This window comes from Giraffa tippelskirchi, chromosome 11, assembly GCF_054371585.1.
Source record: "Giraffa tippelskirchi isolate mGirTip1 chromosome 11, T2T-mGirTip1v1.2.pri, whole genome shotgun sequence".
Taxonomy (NCBI): Eukaryota; Metazoa; Chordata; class Mammalia; order Artiodactyla; family Giraffidae; genus Giraffa; species Giraffa tippelskirchi.
This window is the reverse complement of record NC_137285.1, coordinates 19371593-19397409: the sequence shown is the minus strand read 5'-3', so window position 1 is coordinate 19397409 and position 25817 is coordinate 19371593. Positions and strand designations below refer to the sequence as shown.

General features: G+C 37.4%; 1 protein-coding gene across 10 annotated transcripts in view; it reads right to left on the bottom strand.

Moving 5' to 3' along the window:
• The window catches only part of KNTC1 (kinetochore associated 1), an 84288-nt gene that overhangs the window by 39938 nt on the left and 18533 nt on the right, over nt 1-25817 (bottom strand). For 6 of the 10 annotated variants that reach the window (XM_081540171.1, XM_081540170.1, XM_081540174.1 and 3 more), the window contains exons 3-26: nt 24984-25104; nt 23123-23238; nt 22192-22270; nt 21345-21422; nt 19821-19855; nt 19475-19585; nt 18399-18492; nt 17985-18037; nt 17657-17772; nt 17112-17166; nt 15089-15187; nt 13937-13980; nt 13766-13831; nt 13592-13667; nt 8542-8667; nt 8362-8451; nt 7921-7974; nt 6537-6598; nt 3494-3605; nt 2643-2786; nt 2401-2457; nt 2198-2299; nt 616-732; nt 382-525 (exon numbers count right to left, since the gene is read on the bottom strand). In XM_081540171.1, the coding sequence (XP_081396297.1) occupies nt 382-525; nt 616-732; nt 2198-2299; nt 2401-2457; nt 2643-2786; nt 3494-3605; nt 6537-6598; nt 7921-7974; nt 8362-8451; nt 8542-8667; nt 13592-13667; nt 13766-13831; nt 13937-13980; nt 15089-15187; nt 17112-17166; nt 17657-17772; nt 17985-18037; nt 18399-18492; nt 19475-19585; nt 19821-19855; nt 21345-21422; nt 22192-22270; nt 23123-23238; nt 24984-25104 (2151 nt within the window). The remainder of the gene's footprint in view (nt 1-381; nt 526-615; nt 733-2197; nt 2300-2400; nt 2458-2642; nt 2787-3493; nt 3606-6536; nt 6599-7920; nt 7975-8361; nt 8452-8541; nt 8668-13591; nt 13668-13765; nt 13832-13936; nt 13981-15088; nt 15188-17111; nt 17167-17656; nt 17773-17984; nt 18038-18398; nt 18493-19474; nt 19586-19820; nt 19856-21344; nt 21423-22191; nt 22271-23122; nt 23239-24983; nt 25105-25817) is intronic. The other 4 variants (XM_081540179.1, XM_081540173.1, XM_081540178.1 and 1 more) reach the window with 1 other exon arrangement.

The window sequence follows — 25817 nt, the reverse complement described above, 5'->3', positions numbered from 1 at the left end:
ACAAGGAAACAAAACCACCCCACTCACACAAATAAATACAGATAAACAGCTTTTATGGATATGTAAAAAACCAAAAACTTCTACTTAGCTATGAATGATGAACAATGGTCAACAGTGCAAAATTGCCAAAACCTTGGTCTTCAGTTTTACATGGCACAGAAAACTTTGTTTATACGTGTATTATTTCACAACAACCATTTGCAGAAAGTCCTAATATTATCCCATTGTGTCAAGGTTACCAGTCAATTAGTAGCAGAGTTAACTCACATTCTAAACAACAATATGCTGCACAAATCCTAATGCTAAGTATCCACATTCCTCAAAGAGTTAAACATTCAATACAACGACACGCTGCACAGATCCAGGAAAAAAAGAAGTTACCTCTATGTACAAAAGGAGAAGTTCCTCCTCCTGTAAGCCATGTTCATGCATGTAAACCCTTACAAACTTCTGGAAGATGGAAGGAATAAGCTCGGGGGCTAGCACTTTATCAAACATTCGGAATACAATGGTGGTTGTGTTCTCCTGGATGTCAAGATAAACATGGCATAAATGCAAACTCTAGTCATGTTGACTGTGGTAAAATAATTCTGATAAATCTAGACTTTTACCTACCTTCTCAAAATCAGAGAGGGCCAGTTTGCAGTTGTATTTCCTATGCAGTGTGATTAACTCTCGAAGGTTATTTACCAAAGTCCTTAACTGACACACTTCCTCTGTGTTTTGATTATCCTTATAAAACAAAAGTATGAAGTTGTTATGGATATGAAATAAAAGCGTGAGGGAAAGACAAGTAAGAGCATACCTATAACGTATGCCTTTAAATTTTATGTAAGTCTAACTAAAATTAACTAGTACAAATTAACAGATCAGAATCCAATAGAAATCTGAATTTTTTTTCTTAAAAATTAGAAAAAACTATTAATACAGTGTAATATTTTTTCAGAACCCCAAATATACTTAGGTACACAAACATCATTTAGATGGTCCTCAATGTTCCAACCACATAGGTATAAGGCTATAGATTAAAACCAGATATAAAGCTATGACATTTCCTAAAGCTATATACAAGAAACAGAATTTTCAATTGATAAAAGGCAATTAGGGAAAAGAGGAAGAGGAAAAGCTCTCTTGTGGAAAAACATATATAATGATCAATATACTTTATACATTATAACATATAAAGATTATATGATATCAATATACTGCTTGCAGCCTACAGAAAAAATTCTTATTTTATTCTTAATAGTATATAATCATCACTAAATATAAATAATAACAAGAAACTGCTATTATCAGAAGGTAGGAGGATTAAGGAATAAGTGTAATTTCATAATGTACATATGTTCCAAAAAGTCATACCTTCTGGTCCTTAAGTACTTTATACCTCAGAGTTGAGATTATATATTGAGATGTCTCAAAGTTAGTTTATAAACTAAATTATGGTACCCCCAACAAACATTTCTTAAAATACAAGAATGCACTTTTTTTTTTTTAATACAATGAATGCTTTCTAGTTTTCAGAAATACGAAGGGGAAAATAAATAAACTTAAGAAATTCAGAAAGCAAATAATAAATTCAGTTCATTAATCTCAAACTAACACTATATGTGACATCAATATTCCTGCTATTAGTTCTCTTTCTAGTGTCACTATTTTTTTGGTCAGTCAGAAAGTTCCAGACTTTTTTCAATTTGATCCTTTAAAAAATTCTTTGATTCTTAAGCCATTATGACTGTTGGAATGTCTAAGAAAGGCAATCAAAATTAGAAGTAGTTTACTAGTTTAAATAAACCTGATTGATACAGCCTTTAAAAACTAATCCTAATGTATTATTAAGTTTTGTCCTTTTAAAGGACTATGAAATGCTACTAACGCATAAAATCCCAGTTAGTCTACTTAGGAGTATGTTTATATATTGTTTCCCTTTGGTTCAATAAAGAAAAACAGTGCATTAGGACAGGTTGAAGCTGTGACAGAAACATCAGGAAGAAAAAAAGCTAATTTTCCTTTTTGCGGATTGTAAATGTACACAACAAAAGAACACACAGAAAGAAAATGTAAGAGGCAGATATGTCTAACTACAGAGACAAACTCTTTAATATAAATTAAATATTTTTTTAATTGGGCTTCCCTGGAGGCTGAGATGGTAAAGAATCAAATGTTTTATTACTAAAAATTTCTTTTTGTATCATACCAAGGAACTCCAACTCCAACAGGATGCCAATCCCAACTCATCTGGTTTTTCTGCTGTAAAAAATACCTCTGCCAGTTGAAGCCCATTTTCTGGCCAGTTTGCCTTTAAAAAAAAAATTAGAGACCATTAAAAATAATGTTTTTATTTTGAAAATAAAATGGGGAGTATTTGAAATGTCTCTTTACTAAGTATACTGGTATTACCTTATCAGTTAGTTCAAGGTTCCTGGCTGCTTGTTCCAACCATTTTGCAAGAATTTTCTGAAATAGATACATTATATAAAATACAAACAGATAATCACTGAAATCATTTAAAACCTCCATGATAATCTTTCAAAGGAGATACTAAAATGAACTACCTGGTGTTAGCATGACTTAATCTTTAACAATATAAAGTAAAAAATAAAATTGAATCATCCAGAGTGGAAACACTGACAGCAACTTACCTGTCCTGTAGGTACAGTCTTTCTCACAAATGGGATCACATCATTTTTAAGCCACGGACAAAGCTTTTGTAGAGAGACTGGTGTAGAAATTGAGTTGAGCAAGTTCTCAAGCATTTTCACATCAAATCTGCTTTCAAAGTTTGCCTAAATCATAGAGTGAGAAACTAAGATTTATCTGACGAATTTAAACTGAGAGCCTCCCAAGAGGGAAAGACTTATTAGGAAGTCATTTCAAGAAATATTTTACTGATTTAATAATGACCCTTAAAGCAAATGATTCGAGTTGGTAGCCAAATTCCATGAAACCTCACGGCAGCGAGTACGAGTTAATAAATCGAGGCAGAGGAACTGGCAGGGATGCCATTCTAAGGAAAGCTTAACTGAAGGTGACAGTATAAACCCTAACAAGCATGTGTCTTTAACAGCCTCACACCCAGATCCTGCTCTTCGGACCTAATATTCTTTATCACTATTCAGGTGATTTAGAGCAGCAACTGTAATAGGCAACCCTTTATCACTATCTGAGCTTCAATAGGACTACCCTTTCCACCATTAACACAGAAGGTATGAATAATCTGTGTCAATAAACTGTTTAATAGAATGTTACCTCTTGAGCTAAGTTTAGGAGCCAACTAGACTCTGAATGATGAGACAACATAAGTTCCTATTTTATCATCATATTTCCTCTGAGTTAATATTAATATCATCAGAGGATGGTTTTCTCTATTTTATCAGTCTGAAAATGCCCCATTGCCCAGTCACTCCTGCCACTTCATTTGTTTCCAACACTGATTCAATCACATCTCTAGGGAACTACAAAGCCATTCAGAAAAAATTGCGAAAGAAATTACCCGATGTCTCAGCCAGAGGTACTGTGCACAAACAAGGTTTCCTTCTCTTAGCTGTAAAAAAATATCCTTAAGGTCATCTTCATTATTCAGAAATTCAATCCAAGAACTACCACTGCAAAGTCAAAGAGAGGAAAGAAGCTAATAGTTTAAAAATATATATTAAGGTTACACAAGTGGATATCATTATGCATTTTAACTAGTTTTCTCAAAGAGTTAAAATAAAAAAATACCAAAGATTATACAGTTAGTCTCCTTCTTATCCAGACCTATAGAATTCCTGTATTTCCCTCCCCCAGAAGGCATAGCTCTTCTTGTAGGTCCTTTCTGAAATAATCACTACATATTCAAGCAACCATTTTAAATTTTAAATGAATGATTTCAATGAATTTTTAATATATATTGTTTATACTTGAAAAAATTCACTTTATATTATCTTGGCACTTATACCAAATGAGCAAATATAGTTATTATTCTTTTTAAGGACTACATATGATTCCACGGCATGGATTTACTATAATCTAACTAGACCCCCCACAGGTGAACCTTAGGGTTATTTCCAGTCTTTTGCTATAATCAATAATGCTGTAGTGACTACCCAGTCCTAATTAAAGCTCAGAAATACAAGACGAATACTTCCTTAAAATGACAAAAAGACAAAACTCTACAAGCCTGTGTCCCGATTGAATACGACAAAATAAGCATTTTCACTAACATCAGGAATAACAGAAGGATGTCTGTTTACCACCATTATTTAATAATGTTCTACAAGTATCAGTCAATGAAACTGGGCAAGAAATGAGGAAAAAATGAGGAAAAATTATCATTATTTGCATATATAATAATATACTTGGAAAAAGAAAGATTAACTGAAATATTACTATAAGCAAAAAAAAAAGGAGTTCAATACGTTAACTGATTTAAAAGTAATTTAAAAAAATCAATAGCTTCTATATTCTTTTGAGAATATGATAAAGTTCCATTTATAATAGTAGGAAGAAAGAACAAAATTAACATAAAGTATACAAAATCTATATAAAGACAACTGAGTAGCTATCACTCAGGAATATAAGAAAAGAATAGAATGAGTAGGAAGACACATGCGTGTGGGCTCGGTTGCTAAGTTGTGTCCAACTCTGTGATCCCATGAATTGCAGCCCACCAGGCTCCTCTGTCCATGGGATTTCCCAGGCAAGAATACTGGAATGGGTTGCCACTTCCTCCTCCAAGGAAGACACATACTGTCGTTAAATATGAAGATTTGATATTGTACATAGGAGTTCTCTCCAAACTGATCTTAGGTTCAGCACATTCCCATTTACAAAAAAATATTAAATCCATAAAAATAAGATTTTTAAAAAACCGAATAAGCTGATTCTGACTCTTTCATACAGAAAAGAGTAATCCTCCAAATTCTGGGAAATAAGCATAGTGGGACTAGTCTACCAGTTAATAGGACACTTTAAAGCTACATTAATTAAAACTACTGGATACTGGTGAATGAATCGAGATGAGATCAAGTGAACACAATTATATTCCAGAAACTTAAATACACATGAGAATTTTAACATGTAATTAAGGTAATATTTTCAGTCAGCACTGAAAAGGGAGAATGTTTAATGATAGTATCGGGATAACTGAAGAGCCACAAGGAAAAAAAATAAAGCCTCCTTCGTTGTTAGTTTATCACGATAAATAAACTTATCTTTGAAGTAGCTATATTGCATATTTATAAATGATATTCTTGGTGCACATGTTAGTGTATCTAATAGAATTAATTTCCAAAAGTGAATTGCTAAGGCCAAAGGTATGTGCCTTTAAATCTGCCTTCCAAAAAAGATCTGCCTTCCAAACGTTTCAATTCCAATGGATGATCTCAGTTCAGTCAGGCCAGTCGCTCAGTCATGTCTGATTCTTTGCGACCCCATGGACTGCAGCACACCAGGCCTCCCTGTCCATCACCAACTCCCGGAGCTTGCTCAAACTCATGTCCATTGAGTCAGTGATGCCATCCAACGGTCTCATCCTCTGTCATCCCCTTCTCCTCCTGCCTTCAGTCTTTCCCAGCATCAGAATCTTTTCCAATGAGTCAGTTCTTCACATCAGGTGGCCAAAGTATTGGAGTTTCAGCTTCAGCATCAGTCCTTCCAGTGAATACTCAGAGACTGATTTCCTTTAGGATTGACTGGTTTGATCTCCCTGCACGTCAAGGGACTCTCAAGAGTCTTCTCCAACACCACAGTTCAAAAGCATCAATTCTTCAGCGTTCAGCTTTCTTTATAGTCCAACTCTCACATCCATACATAACTACTGGAAAAACCTTAGCTTTGATTGGACGGACCTTTGTCAGAAAAATAATGTCTCTGCTTTTTAATATGCTGTCTAGGTTGGTCATAACTTTTCTTCCAAGGAGCAAGAGTCTTTTGATTTCATGGCTGCAGTCACCATCTGCAGTGATTTTGGAGCCCAAAAAAATAGTCTCTCACTGTTACCATTGTTTCCCCATCTATTTGCCATGAAGTGATGGGACCGGATGCTATGAGCTTAGTTTTCTGAATGTTGAGCTTTAAGCCAACTTTTTCACTCTCCTCTTTCACTTTCATCAAGAGGCTCTTTAATTCTTCACTTTCTGCCAGAAGGGTGGTGTCATCTGCATATCTGAGGTTACTGATATTTCTCCCGGCAATCTTGATCCCAGCTTATGCTTCATCCAGCCCAGTATTTCACATGATGTACTCTGCACATAAGTTAAATAAGCAGGGTAACACGATACAGCCTTGAGGACTCCTTTCCCAATTTGAGACCAGTCCGTTGTTCCATATCTGGTTCTAACTATTGCTTTCTAACTAACTATTGATCTGCATAGAGATTTCTCAGGAGGCAGGTAAGGTGGTCTGCCTTACCTGGATGATGTAGGAAGTGCCTAAAGTCTAGCAGGAAAGATAATGTTTTCCATCATTCACTCCCTAGAAATAAATTCATTCAAAGCAGTGCTGTATCTTTTATGACAGTCCAAACTTAAATTAAAAATGGGGAATGTACACACCTGAATTTTTCTGGTCCAAATGCTCCATAAAAAGTAGTCAATTTTGCATGAGCCCTTAGTACCTAAAAAGAAACAACCCGACAGTCTGAATATTGTGTGCAATAACATTAAAATAAAAAACACCCAAAATTAGGCATTCTGTTTTAGAAGTCTTGCACATATTCTCCTTTTATCCTGTATTACAGGTCAATACCCATAAATATGACTGCCTTTATTTAGCACAAAACATAAAACTTGGACTGATGGAAACATTTCCAATCACAGTCATTGCAATAAAACTGCAAAGAGGAAGATATTTGTATATGAACCATGCCTTTAAATCTGCCTTCCAGATGTTTCAATCCCAATGGATGATGTAGGAAGTACCTAATCCTTAGCAGGAAAAGTGTCTCTCAAAATCAATTAGTTTTCCCACTGATTTATAAATATGACTTTCTGGTAAAATCTAGCTGGATTATACTAAACATTTACTTTGAGATAAGAGTGAAAAATTATATAGATGGCCCCTGACATGCAATGATTCAGCTTAAGATTTTTTGACTTTATGATGGTGGAAAATCAATATGCATTCAATAGAAACCACACTTCAAATTTTGATCTCTTCCTGTGTTAATGACAATATATAAGACAATACTTTTTTGTGATGCTGGGAAGAATTAAGAAGCTTTAGCTCCCCTTCAGCCACATAATCCCAAACAACTGATACCCTTTCAACCATGTTGTGTTTTCACTTTCAGTACAGTATTCAATAAATTACATGAGCTGTTTGACACTTTATTATAAAGTAGGCCTTGAGTCAGATGATTTTGCCCAACTCTAGCTAATGTTAAGTCTCTGAGCACATTTAATGTAGGCGAGGCCAAACTATGATGTTCAGTTGGTTGGGTGTATTATATGTATTTTTTTTTTACCTGCATGCAGCATGCAGGATCTTAGTTACCCGAGCAGGGATGGAAGCTGTGCCCCCTGCATTGGGAGCATGGAGTCTTAACCACTGGACTGCCAGGAAAGTCCCTTCAATGTATTTTTGACTTATGATATTTTCAGCTTAATGATGGGTTGGTTGGTCAGGACTTAACCCCATAGTAAGTCTAGGAAGATGTATATGTATATGTACACACATATATGTTTTTTGACACCATCATAACTATCATTACAATTTATAATTATTTGAGGTAGCAATCACTATGCAAAAATACTTAGAGGAAATATCTTATGTGATTTCAAAATGATCCTTAAGTACTATTATTATTCCCATTTTGCAATAAGGAAAAATGTATTAAAGTAACTTGCTCTTGAAAAAGTACAGACCTATCTTGAATTCAAAAGCATATTCTATTAGTACATTCATCCCCAAATTAACCTATAAATCTAATGCAATTACCTCTTTTAAGCCATCAGAATAGACAAGAACAGTTTTATCTTCTTTCTTCAAAAGCTAAGATGAATAAGAAACATGATTAGAATACTGGCTATATCAGGTTCTCCATTCTGTGAATTAAAGTAAAAAATCATTTTTAAAAATTAAATTGCACTGAACTCTGAGATGAATAAAGAAATTATATGTCTTAAAAATAATGCATTTTATGAAAACAGCTCATATTCTGCCCATTTGTTACACCTTGATTTTAAGGAATATAACTAGCAACAAAGATCAGTGAGAAGAACAATCTATAGCAAAAAAATGGCATCATTTGGAACAGCAAAAAAAAAAAATTAAAAATGCACTTTAAAAAGATCACTGATGGAAAAACAATTCAGCTTTTTGGAAATTATTTTTTTTGCATAAGACAAAGTAACATGGACAAACATTAGAAAAACTTACCCTGGTTTTGGCATAATTTAGCATTTCCTGGGTGGTTTCATAGGTTATCCACTGAGCCTCCAAGCAGTAATTCATCACAAACTCATCATCCTGTTGCATAAATGCCAGACATGGTAAGGCAATGCAATGCTGATCAGTCCATCAATCTGAATATTCTAGTATACGACAGGGAAAACATACCTGGATTTTATGTAGATTTTCCTTAGCTTCATTTATAAGTTTTTGCCATTCAGTCTGCTCACTGGTGTCTGGAGAACTCAAAGCTAGTTTCTCCAATATATCATTTGATTTTACTTTGTAAACAAGCTGTAATATAAACATGCCACATCAAGAAACCTGAAGCAAAATAACACTTGTTGATGAAATCTTATGCTGTATGCTAAAAAAAGAAAAAAGTGAATATTCATGCAGTTCAAGAATAAGCATTAGGACTTTCCTGGTGGTCCAGTGGGTAAGACTCTGTGCTCCCAATGCAGGAGGCCTGGGTTCAATCCCTGGTCAGGGAACAAGATCCCACATACTGCAACTAAAGAATGCCAAAACTAAGACCTGGTGTAGCCAAATAAATAAAAACAAATATTAAAAAAAAAAAAAAGCATTAAAGAAGGTAACACTTAGATAACCAAAAGGTAATCCAGATCGCAGAGAGTTATGTAAATCATTTCCACTGAGTCCTCACTAGACATGACCAGTAGTGTACTAAGAGCTTTATGTGAATTATCTCAGTTAATTCTCATAAAAACCTAAGTAAGCATTTGAACCTCATCATAACCCTATGGGTAAATACTAAGATCCCTATTCTATGGCTGAGAAAACTTAAACTTGGGACTTCCCAAGTGCTCTGGTGGTTAAGAATTCACCTTCCAATGCAGGGAACTCAAGTTCAACGCCTGGTCAGGGAACTAAGATCCCTATGCCAAGAGGCAACTAAGCCTGCACAGCACAACTAGAGAAGCCCATGAGCCACAACTATTGAGCCTGCACACCCTAGAGCCTGTGCTCTGCAAGAAGCCCCCACGTGCTGCAACTAGAGAAAGCCAGCATGCTGCACTGAAGACCCAGCACACCCAAAAATAAATAAATAAACAAAATAAAAATTTCAAAACCCCCTCCAAAAAACCTGAAACTCAAGAGTGGGGGAGAAGGCAATGACAGCCCACTTCAGTCCTCTTGCCTGGAAAATTCCATGGACGGAGGAGCCTGGTAGGCTGCAGTCCATGGGGTCGCTACGAGTCGGACACGACTGAGCAACTTCACCTTCACTTTCCCTTTTATGCATTGGAGAAGGAAATGGCAACTCACTCCAGTGTTCTTGCCTGGAGAATCCCAGGGACGGGGGAGCCTGGTGGGCTGCTGTCTATGGGGTCGCACAGAGTCGGACACGACTGAAGCGACTTAGCAGCAGCAGCAGCAAGAGAGAGTCTGAAATTATGCTGTTCAAAAGTTGATGGAGGGACTTCCCTGGTGATCTAGTGGCTGAGATTCGGTGCTGACAATGAAGGGGGCTGAGGTTTGATCCTGGTCAGAGATCTAGATCCCACATGCCACAACTAAGACTTCGCACACTGCAACCAAAGATCCCACCTACCGCAACTAAAGATTGAAGACCCCGCGTGCTGCAACTACGATCCAGTGCAGCCAAATTAATTTATTTTTTTAAATAAATGGAGCTGGTTTTAGAAAATGACCACACAATTATGTTTCATGTCTAGTTTTCCATCAAAGGTTCTTTAGCAGCTAGAAACAACTTGAATATAGACATAGCCAAAATTTCAGGTTTTTTTCTTTTAATTTTATTTAATTATTTTTTGGCCATGTGGCATGTGGTATCTCAGTTCCCCAACCAGGGATTGAACTAGAGCCTCCTGCTTTGAAAGCATGGAGTCTTAATCACTGACTGCCATGGAAGTACTTCAGGTTCCTTTCTTATAAACAAAATATCAATTTTAACATGGGCTTTCTGGTTCCAAAAGCTAAAAATGATATGTACACATGATGAACATATGAACACATATACACCCATTTTTTTAATTAAAAGAGAAAAATAAAATTTAAAAAAATAATAAAAATGATATGAAAGAGTACTCTCTAGTTCTGTGTCTCCGGTACCTGAAAACACCTTTCACTGGTTTTGATTTTTTGCTCTATTCACCTTTTTAAAAATTAGAAACTCTCAGATGGTTAAAAAGATAATAATATAACAAATACTTGTATATTTATCACTCAAGTTAAAAAAAAATAAAGCACATTACTTGCAGGGGTTAACAGTCAGCCGCCTGTTGCTCTGGCTAAGCCATGAGAAAATCGCCACGGGAAAAGAATAAAAGCAAAATATAGCAACACAGCATAACCCAAATAAAAGTACATCGAGTTGATCAGCTGGGGTTGTCATGCCCTGCTAATCTAAGGGAAAACACAGTGTGGACCTTGGAGCACCGGGTCAGCGCAAGTTCAGAACTCGGCTTGCGCACACGCCAAGATGGTTCCCCAGGGCACATGCAGCTCTCTGACTTCCAGCCAGGTGATAGCCCTTGTACAAGAAAATAACAAAGATAGTTTAAAGTAATCAATAAAATGGGAGATGTGACCGGGGATACAGGAGGCTGACTTCATTGTAACACAAGATACTTTTTGCTTGCCAAAACACTAAAGTGATGTGGCTCCGACGAACAGGGCTCTTGACCCAAGAGGTCTTGAGCCCCTGGTCCCATCTTTAAAACTTAATTCTGTCTCTAGTTTCTTTTTCCCAAACTGTGTGTCAACCACTTTCGATTCCTACCTGCTGTCCTGGCCGCAGCAATTACTAATATAGTTTAAGATCTCTTTCTCTTCTTCCAAATACGTATCCTCCTTCCCTGAACTAGAAGTATCTGTTATCTTAATTTCAGTGCTTGTTATCCCATTAATTTACTTACTTCTTTACTTATATACACTTTTAAACAATATATGGGATTCTTTTGTGTGTTTTAAAATGCTATATTTAAAAACTTTTTATTTAATATCAGAGTATAGTTGATTAACAATGTGATAATTTCAGGTGTACAGCAAAATGATTCAGTTATACATATGCACTGCATCTGCTCTTTTTCAAGTTATTTTCCCATTTAGGTTGTTACATAATATAAAATGCTACATTTTTCCACTCCTTTTTTAAAAAATTTGATTATGCCAGGTCTTTGTGGCACATAGGATCTTTAGCTACAGCATGCAAGCTCTCAGCTGCAGCATGTGGGGATCTAGTTCCCCAACCACCATCAAACCCAGGCCCCCTGCATTGGGATTACTGGAGTCTTAGCCACTGGATCAGTGGGGAAGTCCCCAAAATGCTACATTTTTAAAACCACAAACACGTGGATACTCACCGTCCACAAAGGAAATATTAGTTCTTCACTACCACTAGGCTTCCTCCTTCATTACTTACCACAACTTTTCAGGGTATAACAATGAATTCCTAATCACCAAATTCAACAACTTTCAGTTTTTATTCCTGATTTTATCGGTAATATTTGCAACTGCTGATCACTCCCCACTCAACTTTTTGTTTGTTTTTTGGCCACGTCTCATGGCTTATGGGACCGTAGTTCCCGCACCAAGGATTGAACCTAGGCCCTCAGCAGTGAAAGCAAGAAGCCCTAACCAATGGACCGCCAGGGAATTCTCCTCCCTAAACTTCAAAGTTTCTTCCTCCTTGGCTTCTTCAATTGCACACTCGTGTGGATTTCTTCCCAAATGTGTTCATCGCCCTTCTTCCTCTGTGTCCCGTGTGCTGGTGCCCTGTATCTCATACTCAGATCTCTTCTGACTCTCCACATTCTCCCTGAGAGGTCTGAGCCATTCCCTTGTGTTATCCACCTCCAGATTCAGCTCAGATCACTCTCCAGATTCCTATCAGAGAGCCTCATTTTATAAGATCCTTTACATGCAATGTTTTCTTTAAACATAAAATTTTATTTATTTATTTTTATTTTTTGACTGTGCTGGGTCTTTGTTGCTGTGAGGGCTTTTCTCTAGTTGCAGTGAGTGGGGGCTACGCTCCAGCCACAGTGCATGGACCTTTCATTGTAGTGGCTTCTCGTTGGGGAGCATGGGCCTTAGGGCACACAAGGCTTCAGTAGTTGCGGCTCCCTAGTTCCAGAGCACAGCCTCCGTAGTTGTGGTGCACAGGCTTAGGTGCTCCCCGGCATGTGGGATCTTCCCGGACCAGGGATTGAACCCGTATCTACTGCAGTGGCAGGCAGATTCTTTACCACTGAACCACTAGGGAAGTCACACACGCAATGTTCATAAGGCAGAACCCTTTATATGTTATCCCTAACTCTTCCACAACACTCTTCATTTTAAGTCATATCATCACATTCCCTCTAGTGTGCTGAGCAGAGCCCTGCAAGTTCCTTCCCGACATTATCATCCCGTTTGATCACTGAGCCCCACTGCTTCTACCTTCTACACACCTCTCTTGGCCTTCCCTCCTGTACGTCTCTACCTCGCTGCACTGGTTCAGTCTTCCAACTGAGATACGGGTTCAATCCCATTATCGATTTCCCCTCTTTATACAGTGAATTCTTAGTAGCTCCCTATCACCTGCAGAACAAAACCTAAATCCTCTGCAGTCCAGACTCCGACCTTCTTCTCCATCATCTCCTTTTCTTTCTATGCATATTGAACCTAAATGCTAGTCAGGACTAATTACTAGGAGTTTCTGTAAACTGTAAGACTCCCTTCACTTTCTTTCTTTCTAACATTCGTGTGAATTTCTTTTTAATAAGAGATGAATTTTTCAAGTTTTCACTGAATTTGTTACAATGTTGTTTCTGTTCCATGCTTTGGTGATCCAGCCTCCAGGCATGCGGGATCCTAGCTCCCTGACCAGGAATCAAACCTGTAACCCCACCCCTGTTTTTGGTTGGGGCAACCCAGCCCCAACCACTGGGTTGCCAGGAAAGACCCATCCCTCACTTTCTTCATGTGTCCTAATACTTAGAATTCCCTTCCTCTCCCAGGACTATCAGGAATATCTTCAAGATCTGACATAAAATTACCTTCTCCAGGAATTCTTCCCACCCTACTTAAAAGTTCAATATCTCCTTTGAATTCCTTACTCTACTTTGGTTGTATCTTAATTACAGGTCTGATCACACTAAATTTCAATCGTGTTTTACCTGTTTGTCTCCTTAGCCTCTAGTACATGAAAAAATGCTTTCAATGCATGAATGAATACATGAATAATTACCTCAACATCTAGTCCAAACTGAATGGCAAAGCTCTCAGCTTCAGCAAATCTGTGTTTGTGAAGTAACCGACTCAATCTGAAAAATTGAAAAGAAATTTCAGTAAAAATTTTTATTAATCAGGGAATTCAAGTCTTCCATTAAGGGGTAAGGCTTAGAAGAAAAGGAGAAGTTACCTGTTTTCTGGTAAAGCTTCTGTAAGACATCTGAGAGCTAAAACGGAGACTGAGTCTTCAGACAGACTGAAAAAAACGTTTTAATATTGACATTTGTCATTTAATATTAGTAAGTAAATTCTAACTGTGCTGTTATTTAATGATGTATCTGATAAACAAAATGTGACCTACCTTGGATCATTTTTGCAAATTCCTTCCAGAAGGTATATGGTATCCTACAAGAGCAAAAACATGCTTAAAATTGAGAAATGGAAATAATCCACCTTATAGTTAATAGAGTAACAACTAGTTTAGGCAGAAATTATCCATCAATGGATTCTAAAATTACTGGGAAAAACTGTTGAGGAAAAGAATATTCCCATAGTCTCAAAATAGTACCACAGAAATTACTTACTAATTACCAGGCGGAACGTGTACCTTTACATGGAAGAAATCTGGCAGATCTGCTTTAACCAAGTGATCAAATTTAACAGCACCAAACAAGAGGAGTAAACTTGAATCCCTTAACGTGATCCAGTCAGGACACAATGTCACCTATGCAGGGTTCTGACCAGAAAAGCTTAGCACAAATCTAATCATGACGAGGCTGACAGATCCAAATGGAGGAACATTCATCCATTTTACTAGTACTCAAAAACATGTGTCGGAAAGACCAAAATAAGACTACGGAAGTTTTAGAGATTAAAGTAAACCACCATGTGACCACAACAACAAAATTCAATTTGTGATGCTTGACTGAATCCTAGGTCAGGAAAAAAACAAGTTCTCAAGTAATTGGCACTATTGGTAAAATTTGAATTTGGATGGTATATTTCACAATAATATTGCATTAATGTTAAATGTTGTGAGTGTGATGACTATGTTTTAGAAGAATGGCTTGACTCTTTAGGAGATACCTGCTGAAATTAGAGATGAGAGGTTATGATGTCTGCAAGTAATTTCCAAATGGTTTGGAAAAAATACAGGGCATGTGTATAAAAAAGAAATTAAACACAGTAAAAAAATTTTTTTAGGATAACAGTTAAAAAACAAGTAAAATGTGATAACCTCTCCCAAATTAATGATCATTTATATTCCCTGTGAACAGACAAGAAAATTGAATATGCAACTGACTGATGTCTTAGTCAACTAATTTTCATATCTTTTTAAATGAAAACTGACCTCCTACAAATAAATGTATTTCAGGACCTCTGATAACAATATGGCTATAAACCTGAGATCTATCCAGATATTCCACTAGGTTCCACTCATTCTTGACTCAGTTATTCTTAATTGTTTTTGTTGTTGTTGCTATAAAGTAGTTCAAAATACACATCACCTTACCGTGCTAATTCCTATTTGGACCAGAGAAGAAATACTAGATACTTCCAAAGAATACAGTATTTCCATCGCAGGTAATGAATAGACTACGAGGTTTTTCATCTAAGAAAAACAGGACAGCAATGAATTTCTTAGGTCAATATAAACCTATAAGCACAAGATAGCACTTCACAACCCAGGACACAGATGAAAACATTTGATACAAAGTTAAATGAAAAAATAAGTAAATCTGTTACTGTATTATTTAAAGGTTACATATAAAATTACATCCTATACCATCTTCTAAATCTGCTACCTGGAGTCCATTTTACAATTTGAACCTAAGGCAAATGTAATTTGGAAGGCAAATGTAAATGGAAGGTGTAATTCCTCAATGTCAGAACTATGAAGTATCACTATAATAAGCATTTTCTTGTGGAAACGCTCCAATTAAAGTATGGAACACAGATTTATACTATTTTTTTTTTTTAGATGAGAAAAAAGACCTCTGCGGGTTATTTCTGATCTGTCAAGTACCTGTGTGAACTAACAGCTAATATATTGTCAGCATTACTTAACAACTAGTTTTGTATTAATGCTATTCTGTGAAAGTGCTGCACTCAATATGCCAGCAAATTTGGAAAACTCAGCAGTGGCCACAGGACTGGAAAAGGTCAGTTTTCATCCCAATCCCAAAGAAAGGCAATGCCAAAGAATGTTCAAACTACCGCACAATTGCACTCATCTCACACGCTAGTAAAGTAATGCTCAAAATTCTCCAAGCCAGGCTTCAGCAATACGTGAACCGTGAACTCCCAGATGTTCAAGCTGGTTTTAGAAAAGGCAGAGGAACCAGAGATCAAATTGCCAACATCTGCTGGATCATCCAAACAGCAAGAGAGTTCCAGAAAAACATCTATTTCTGCTTTATTGACTATGCCAAAGCCTTTGTGTGGATCACCACAAACTGTGGAAAATTCTGAAAGAGATGGGCATACCAGACCACCTGACCTGCCTCTTGAGAAACCTGTATGCAGGTCAGGAAGCAACAGTTAGAACTGGACATAGAACAATAGACTGGTTCCAAATAGGAAAAGGAGTATGTCAAGGCTGTATATTGTCACCCTGCTTATTTAACTTATATGCAGAGTACATCATGAGAAATGCTGGGCTGGAAGAAGCACAAGCTGGAATCAAGATTGCCGGGAGAAATATCAATAACCTCAGATATGCAGACGACACCACCCTTATGGCAGAAAGTGAAGAAGAACTAAAGAGCCTCCTGATGAAAGTGAAAGAGGAGAGTGAAAGAGTTGGCTTAAAGCTCAACATTCAGAAAACTAAGATCATGGTATCCGGTCCCCTCACTTCATGGCAAATAGATGGGGAAACAGCGGAAACAGTGTCAGACTCTACTTTTGGGAGCTCCAAAATCACTGCAGATGGTGACTGCAGCCATGAAATTAAAAGACGCTTATTCCTTGGAAGCAAAGTTATGACCAACCTAGATAGCATATTTAAAAGCAGACATTACTTTGCCAACAAAGGTCCGTCTAGTCAAGGCTATGGTTTTTCCAGTAGTCGTGTATGGATGTGCAAGTTGGACTGTGAAGAAAGCTGAGCACAGAAGAATTGATGCTTTTGAACTGTGGTGCTGGAGAAGACTCTTGAGAGTCCCTTGGACTGCAAGGAGATCCAACCAGTCCATCCTAAAGGAGATCAGTCCTGGGTGTTCACTGGAAGGACTGATGTTGAGGCTGAAACTCTAATACTTCGGCCACCTGATGCAAAGAGTTGGCTCATTGGAAAAGACCCTGATGCTGGGAAGGATTGGGGGCAGGAGGAGAAGGGGACAACAGAGGATGAGATGGCTGGATGGCATCACCAACTCGATGGACGTGGGTTTGGATAAACTCCAGGAGTTGGTGATGGACAGGGAGGCCTGGCATGCTGCGATTCATGGGGTCGCAAAGAGTTGGACACGACTGAGCGACTGAACTGAACTGAACACATAATATGGACAAATGTGAAATTAATTCTCCCAAACCTTCTTATTAGTAGTAGTTGTCAGAGCCACTAATTTGAGATTTGTAATCCCTTGCCTGAAAGAGAAAAGAAGGTTTAAGTGAATCACATAAGCCAGTTGCTAGACATAAGCTAAGTCATATCATTGTATAAAAATTTATTCACACAGAAGATAATGAATTTGACTTCTCAGTGTTTATGGCCTAGACTGACACTCTTCATAACACATTCACTTGGAAGTTTTTGTGTTACCTATTTGTTCTTAATGGCTAACAATGAAATGGTCTTTACCCTGTCAGTCTGTTCACAGTGTTATTTGGAATGTAACACATAATGGGGCTTCCCTGCTGGCTCAGCTGGTAAAGAATCCACCTGTAATGCAGGAGACCTAGGTTCGATCCCTAGGTTGGGAAGATTCCCTGGAGAAGGGAAGGCTATCCACTCTAGTATTCTGGTCTGGAGAATTCCATGGACTGTATAGACCACAGGGTAGCAAAGATCTGATCAGAATCAGGAAAGAAACCTGGTTCTAACAGAAGGGAAATCAATGTGAGTGTCATAATGTACCAGGTGACTGATGAAGGTGACTCTGCTTCTGTCGTGAGAAGAAACTCTTCTACATGAAGGACAGGCCAGTTCCATATGGGAGTTAGGGTATAAATATCCCATAAGCTCAATACGTTCTGCAAAAGAGACATTTCATTGATACATCCTCTTAATGACAAAAAATTTACATTTGGGAATCTATCTTTTGTTATGTAACTGAAATAAACTATATTACACAAGACAGTAATCACCCCAGCTCAAGTACTTGTCTTGGTTAAGTCTGACAACACTTCCACTGTTAAATATAATACCAAGTGAAAATACTTAAGGCAAAGTATCAGAAACATACATCGGTATCAAGAACAAAAAGTAGGTTGTCTATTAGCTGGAACTTCTTTGCACCTACAAAAGAGAAAGCAAGGTGTCTAAGGACTATGTTTCTGGGTTACGTATTGCCATATTTAAGACAGTAAAGTAACATACTTATGAAAAGGTAGAACTACACTTAAACAAGTTTCTATTCCCATTTATTCCCTCCCCTCTACTTTTCTGTATGACTACTAAAACAAAAAACCTCCCAAAATGAAGAGTAACAACTGCAACACTCCAAGAAGTCAAATATGCCGACAATCATAGACTAATAAGCTGGCTTGTTTGCAAGAGTTATTTGGTAAAATGGCCCACATGCTAGACTTAGCATATTGACATGAAAACAACAACTCACTTTCAATTACCAAAAGTAGTTTCATTAACTTATTTTTACCTTTGATAATCTCTGCATCAATAACACTCTTAAGTGTCATCCCTTTCCTTGAAGAATCTGGCTCCCATTTTGAGAATGCACAATTGCCAGTTCCCTACAGAAGTGAAAACAGTATGTCAATTACAAAATTGGTTTTAGACCCAAGTTCTCTTCCAAGTAGAAACATCAAAGTTGTACATGTGACTAATTTCAAAATATATTTATATATATTCAAGCTCAGCTAGCTGTTATCATCCAGTTCCTCTCTTAGTTTTCAAGAGAGCAGAATAGAAAGAACAGTGAACTCCTACCACGTGAACATTTAATAAGGAGCAGGTACGTTCAGGCTACTTACTCTAGAGACACCAGATAAGCTTTAAGACTTCCTCTAGAATTAAGAGATAAATACAGTGCTTGATGAAGTATTGTCATTAAAATAACTACTATTTAAAAAAAATTCATAAATATTCATTTCAAATTATTTGAAGCTTGATGAAATACTGAACACGATACACTAGATGGGGAAAAATGCCTGCTTAATATATAAATTTGGCAAGCAAAAATGTTGTAAATGCTGTAATAACACAATTCAATATAGAATTTTTGCCTACTCCTTGAATATCATATTAGATGTTTTGTTTGCCGCTGTTGCATTCATAGCTGAAGTGAAAAGTAACAGTGTTAGTCGCTCAACTCTTTGCAACCCCATGGGCTATAGCCCATCAGGCTCCTCTTCATGGAATTCTCCAGGCAAGAATACTGGAAGTCATTCCCTTCTTCAGCGGATGTTCTGGACCCAGGGATCGAATCCAGGTGTCCTATATTACAGGTGGATTCTTTACCATCTGAGCCACCAGAGAAGCCCTAACTGAAAGACATGCTAAATGTCAGGTAGAGATTAGTGAAAATAAAGATGCAATAGTTTTCCAATGTAGAAACTTAATTAACTTATCGAGTTAATTTCATGACCTTAATTTTCTAATTTCCCTGTTTCTGCTATCCACTACAAACTAGTTCATAATTTTACCAAAACTATGCTTTAGTGAAGAAACACTCCAGAAAAAAGAAATTTTAAATTTTATAAAAAAAAGAATTACCCCAATTATCACAGGGATTTCGTTTGCTAAATCACCAGCCACAAAACTGAGACAACCGAGAGTATGATAATTCTCAGTAGAAATAAAGCTGGACTTGATTTGTCCTTGTAACTGCAAGATTTAAAAAAAAAAGAATGTTATATATATGCTCCATAGTCCAAACTCCTTGGAAAGATTGATAAAAATCAGTTAAATCAATAGTTACAAATGTACCTTTTAATGAGAATGTCATTAAAATGTTTCATCATGCTAATTCCCCAAAATCAACCATTAGACAATTATGGAGAAACACTGTCTTAAACTGTCATTTAAGTTTTAAGAAGACAGTGTGGTTTTGTCTTCTTACCTTCTTAGCTGTATTGAAGTCTGCCTTTTCAATCGCTGCATGAAAAAGAGAAAGTAGGCTAAATTTATACTATGACATAAAATACATACGAGTCTCCCCTTTTGTGTCAAGATGAAATTATATACAATCTGGAATGGTCAGAAATTAATAATGTCATGGTGACTTTTCAGTTTTGCCCTTGACCAAAGAAATAAACTGTGATGACATGTTGTACTCAGGGCACCAGCCAGCGTGTCTTACAATCTTAGAGTGCCTCTCCACACGTTCGCTCACCAAGATTCTTCCTACTCAGAGTCTTCTCCCTGTCTCAACTCTCCTAATCAAGCTCTGAAGTCCTACCTGTGATGTCTTCATCACTTTGCACTCCCTTTTGGAAAAGCTGTTTCACTTGTCTGGCTCCTTCATCAAACTTTAGAGAACCATGTATCTTAAATCTCCTCGTATCCCCAGGATCTGGCACATTCTTAGCACATGTATGCATGCGTGCTAAATTGCTTCAGTTGGGTCCAACTCTTTGTGACCTTTGTGACCCTATGGACTGTAGCCCACCAGGCTCCTCTATCCATGGGATTTTCCAGGCAAACATACTGGAATGGGTTGTCATGCCCTCCTCCAGGGGATCTTCCCAACCCAGGAATGAACTCTTATCTCCTATGTCTCCTGCATTGGCAGGCAGGTTCTTTACCACTAGTGCCACCTGAGAAGCCCTCTTAGTACATAGTAGATCTTTAAAAAAAAAATTGTTGAATACATGCCTGGAATCAATTTCTCAGTCTCTGCCAGTCAGAGGGATATAAGATCCACACAACTCACTAACACACTCTAGATTATTACTCTGTATTATTAACATGCAATCATTTCAGTTTACAGGTTCATTCATTCCAGCAAAAAGCATTTATTACTATGCTAGCATATCGCCCATCTCTCCGACTAAGTTGTAAAGTCCTCGAAGGTTATTAATAAATATTTCTTCAGATTCTGTTGCAGCCCTAACTTGGAGAATAAGTATATTACAAATACTCAAAGTATATCCAGTATCGAAGAATGTAGTTACACTCATATATTCTCAAAGAGACTGTATTAAAATTTCTTGGAAAACTCTTAAGAAATATTGCTGTGGGGCTTCCCTGGTGACTCAGCAGTAAAGAACATGCCTGCCAATGCAGGAGACACAGGTTCAATCCCTGGTTTGGGAAGATCCCACATGCCAAGAAGGAACTAAGCCTGTGCACCACAACTATTGAGCCTGTGCTCTACAGCTCCGGAACTGCAACTACTGAAGCCCATGCACCCTTAGAGCCCGTGTTCCACAGGAAAAGAAGCCACAACAATGAAAAGCCTGCACATCACAACTGGAGAGCAGAACTCCTGATCTCTGTAAACAGAGAAAGCACATGCTCAGCAACGAAGACCCAGTGCAAACAAAAAATAAATAAAATTATTGATTAAAAAAAGAGCCCTTTGCTCAAAAAAAAAAAAAAAACTCACTGGAAATCAGTAATAAGAAAATAATACATTACTTACCTTGTTGAATTTTTACAAGCTGAAGGTTTGTAATACAAAAAAGTCCATTGTTTGTAAGAAGCAGCATATAATAGGTATCTATTAAAATAAAATCAAGCCAGCTTCTTTAAAAGGCACATCAATATAAATAAACCGGAGTCTGGATCTAGCTTAAAAATATGTCCATTTGCTCATTTAAAGTCTAATAACCAAATAATATAGTAGCAATACAGATAAAAGTTATTTATAAAAAGTTGGTAAATTATCTGCAAAAACAAAATTACTTCTTAGAAACTTTTATAAACCAAACTTCACTTGCCAGAAAAAAATAATCTCAGCTACATCAAAATAAAGTCCAGTTAACATTTGTTAAAAAGAAATATAATAAATACACTAAAATCCATAAAAACATTTTAAAAGAATATTATGCATCCTTAATTATCTAAAGAACTCTTAAAACTGTAGAAAGTTTAGGATATATTATTTAAGAAGAGTTAACATTTAAGCCTCTGAAAAGATCTAAAATAAACTTATTTTTTAAAACAATATTAATTGCACCCCAAAAGTTTAACTTTGTGTTAGTCACTCAGTCGTGTCCGACTCTTTGTGACCCCATGAACAACAGCCCACCAGGCTCCTCTGTCCATGGGGATTCTCCAGGCAGGAATACTGGAGTGGGTTGCCATTTCCTCCTCCAGGGGATCCTCCCAACCCAGGGATCGAACCCAGGTCTCCTGCATTGCAGGCAGATTTTTTTACCAAATGAGCCACCTAGCGCAAATTAATTTACCTAATATATTAAGTACGAATCTGATTTTTTGACTGAACATTATTAAGAAGATATTAAAAAAGAAATTTAAAAACTTACCCTCATTTGAACTATCTTTCTCAATAACAAGATTCCGGTAAGTACACTGATTTTCATCGTTAGCTTTCTGAACAAAAGCCTAATTACAAATTAATACCAAACGATAAGATTAAACCCAGAAAAAAACAATCAAAGATTATTTTCTTTAAACTCTGAGGGTTATCAATTGTCATTAGCAATAATTCTACCTATATCCCAAACATTTGAGTCTTGAAATGGAAAACTATTATGGACAAGTATACAATCTTCAAACTGTAATTTTTCAGTTTCGCACTTATGCCATATGTTTTGTGGATTAAAAAATGATGGCTGCCATATCAGCAAACAAAGGATGCTGCAGCCACATCCAGCCATGAGGGAACTCAGGATGGAGATGAACAGGCTGCACACTGGCAAGCCCTCAGCCACGGCAGCTACTCCCAAATGTACACTGAGGGGACTCTGGATGGGGAAGCACCTGATACTGGCTCCGGATAGTAAAGGTGCATATATCAAAGGAGTGATTCCAGTGAGCCCACTCTTGCATCTTCCCATACACAGAAAACACTATTTTCATTAACCTGAGATACCTGATTTTCTTTAATTAACAGTACTCTTTTGATGTTCCAACTATATGGTCTGTCTTGCAAAACTCCTGTATATCCTAGCTCCTCCCTTACTTCTTCAGAGCAGTCCCTCAGAGCCATCTTGAGAGACTGCCTCCCGGGCTTGAAGTTCTCAGAAAGTCCACCCAACAAAACATAATTCTCAGCTTTTAGGTTGTGCATTTTTTTCAGTTTCTAAGCTATGATTCTTAAATTCAACGTTAAGAAACATTATTCTTTTAATTTAAAACACAAATCAAGCAATGCTTTGCTAGAGTTTTTAGCTAAGAGTAATTTAGAATTTAGATAATGGAGATGAAAAACATAACAAGGTAACAAGGTCTTACATTGGTGAGTAATGTTAGCTTTGATGTTACATGAATAAGATGTAAGTTGCCACTTCTCTCCCCAACCAAAAGAAATTTTCCTTCTTGACACAGGCCAACTACGTCCACTTCAGTATCTGAAAATTTCAAATCAAAGTTATGACAAGCTTCGTCCAAAAATGTTTATTTTCAATACAAAGAATTGGAAATTTTGTTATTAAAAGTCAACTATTTAAGAAGCTTCTTTTAAATATTTCAGGAAAGTAGTGATTAATGTCAAAAAGAATGCTACTGACTCTTAGTCAATAAATATTTGCTGAGCACTGAATATAGGTTAAGCATTGTTCAAGGCCTTTTGTATTTATCTGAGACTATTACCAAGAGTCCCACCTTCATGGAGCTCAAATGCTAAGGCAGAAATAGATGATAAACAGTCAGCATAGCAATCTAATTATATGACACAAACAAAGGTGATACAGAGGAAGGAAACAGAGCTCAGAAGAGCCATATGGTATTAATTGGCATGGTCAGGACCGCTCCCTTTGTTAAGGTCAGATCAGAACAAAAATTTGAAGGAGGTGAGAAAGTTATTGTCTGCACAACAGCAAGAAGGCCAGGGGGAAGTGAAGACTGCAAGGAGAAGACTAAGACAAAAGGCAGTAGAATGTAAATCGTTTATAACTAAAATTATTCACTAGCAATATCTGTACACAGAATATTATATGTAGACACAGTCTCACTTTTCATTGGTGAAACTGAATTTTGTGGCTCCATCAAAATTCCACAAAATATGGGTTTTCCTCCTACATGTTGAGATCAAGATTTTGTTCTCACGTGGATACCTTCTGATTCCTTTTCAGCTAAGTTCTGTTTTAAAATAATTCATTAATTTTCAGCTGTTCTGATGCAAACACTTAATTTCTTCAAAATTTCAGAAAAAGTTTCACAATATTTTCACCTATTTTCCAACAAAATCACTGACTTGTTTGTCCCTTAGTTTACTCTTAAGTCCGTATTTGCATAAATATACTTAAAGCTCTTCAATGCAATAGGAATTCATTCCTAAGCACTTTTTAAAGATTTATAGTGCTGCTGCTAAGTCGCTTCAGTCATGTCCGATTCTGTGCGACCCCATTGACGGCAGCCCACCAGGCTCCCCCGTCCCTCGGATTCTCCAAGCAAGAACACTGGAGTGGGTTGCCATTTCCTTCTCCAATGCGTGAAAGTGAAGTCGCTCAGTCGTGTCCGACTCTTAGCGACCCCATGGACTGCAGCCTACCAGGCTCCTCCGTCCATGGGATTTTCCAGGCAAGAGTACTGGAGTGGGGTGCCATTGTCTTCTCTGATTTATAGTGCTGGAAGTATTCAAATATCTGATGGTATTGAAATTATGCACAAGATCCAGGAACTTGAACATGCGTGTATGCTAAGTTGCTTCAGTCGTGTCTGACTCTGCGACCTTATGGACTGTAGCCCACCAGGCTTCTCTGTCCATGGGACTCTCCAGGCAATACGGGAGTGGGCTGCCATGCCCTTCTCCAGGGGATCTTCCCGACCCAGGGATCAAACCCATGTCTCCTGCATTACAGGCGGATTCTTTACCGCTGAGCCACCAGGGAAGCCCAGTTTTCTACTAACACAAAAACCATGCAAATTAACGGCTGCTCTCCTAGTATGCTTTTCCTTAGACTCATTGAGAGAAAGGATCATCTCAGTATCCTTTCCATCTGGTACTTAGCACAAGGTACTCAAGATTCATTTCTTAAAATCAGTTTAATTTCAAGTCTTATAAATAATGAAGTAAAGAAAAGGCAATGCTGTAGAAATTGGTAGCAAGATATAGTTGACTTCCAATTTGTTTACTGCATTACGTTAGACTTACCAAATATAAGATGTAACTGAAGAGATCTACAAATACTGTCCAACAGTATCACTGATTGGTCTGCTACAATAATAAACCCATCACTTAGGCTGCATGCTTGTATTTTTGGATTTAATGAGGCCTGGGGGAGGGAAAAGTAAGACTAAAATGAAGCATTTTTATACATGTTTAACAATAGTTATCAATAATGTCATCATAGTCCTAAGCACCCAAGTTTAAAACTTCACTTGACCCCATATAACTTTAGTCAAGCTTTTCTTTCTTTTTTAAAAAATGTTTATTTATTTATTTGGCTGTACCATGTCTTAGTTGTGACACACAGGATCCTAGATCCTTTTGTGGCATGCAGGGTCTTTAGTTGTGGCATGTAAACTCTGAGTTGCAGCATGTAGGATTTAGTTTCCTGACAAGGGATTCAACCTGGGCCCCCAGCATTGGGAACGTGGAGTCTTAGCCACTGAACCATCAGAGGAGTCCCAAGCTTTTCTTTCTATGATATATCTTGAATCCCATCAGAACCTGAAACAGGGAAATAGTCCAGGGTTGCTTTTGTTGTTGTTGCTCAGTCCCAAAGTCATGTCCAAGTCTTTGCAACCCTGTGGGTTGCAGCACGCCAGGCTCCTCTGTCCGCCGTAGGACAGGGCAAAGGATTCCCAAGTACAAGCCTTTGTTTCCTAAGGGTCGACCTTATGCTTTGAGAAACCAGCAGGTGCTAACACAAATGAATGAACCAATACTGGCATAAAGTCTCAGTGTCTGGGCTACAACAGGGAGGGGAGCTGTGGTGTACTGTGAAATGAAGGACACAGGCCCGATAGAAACTAGAGTCAGTGA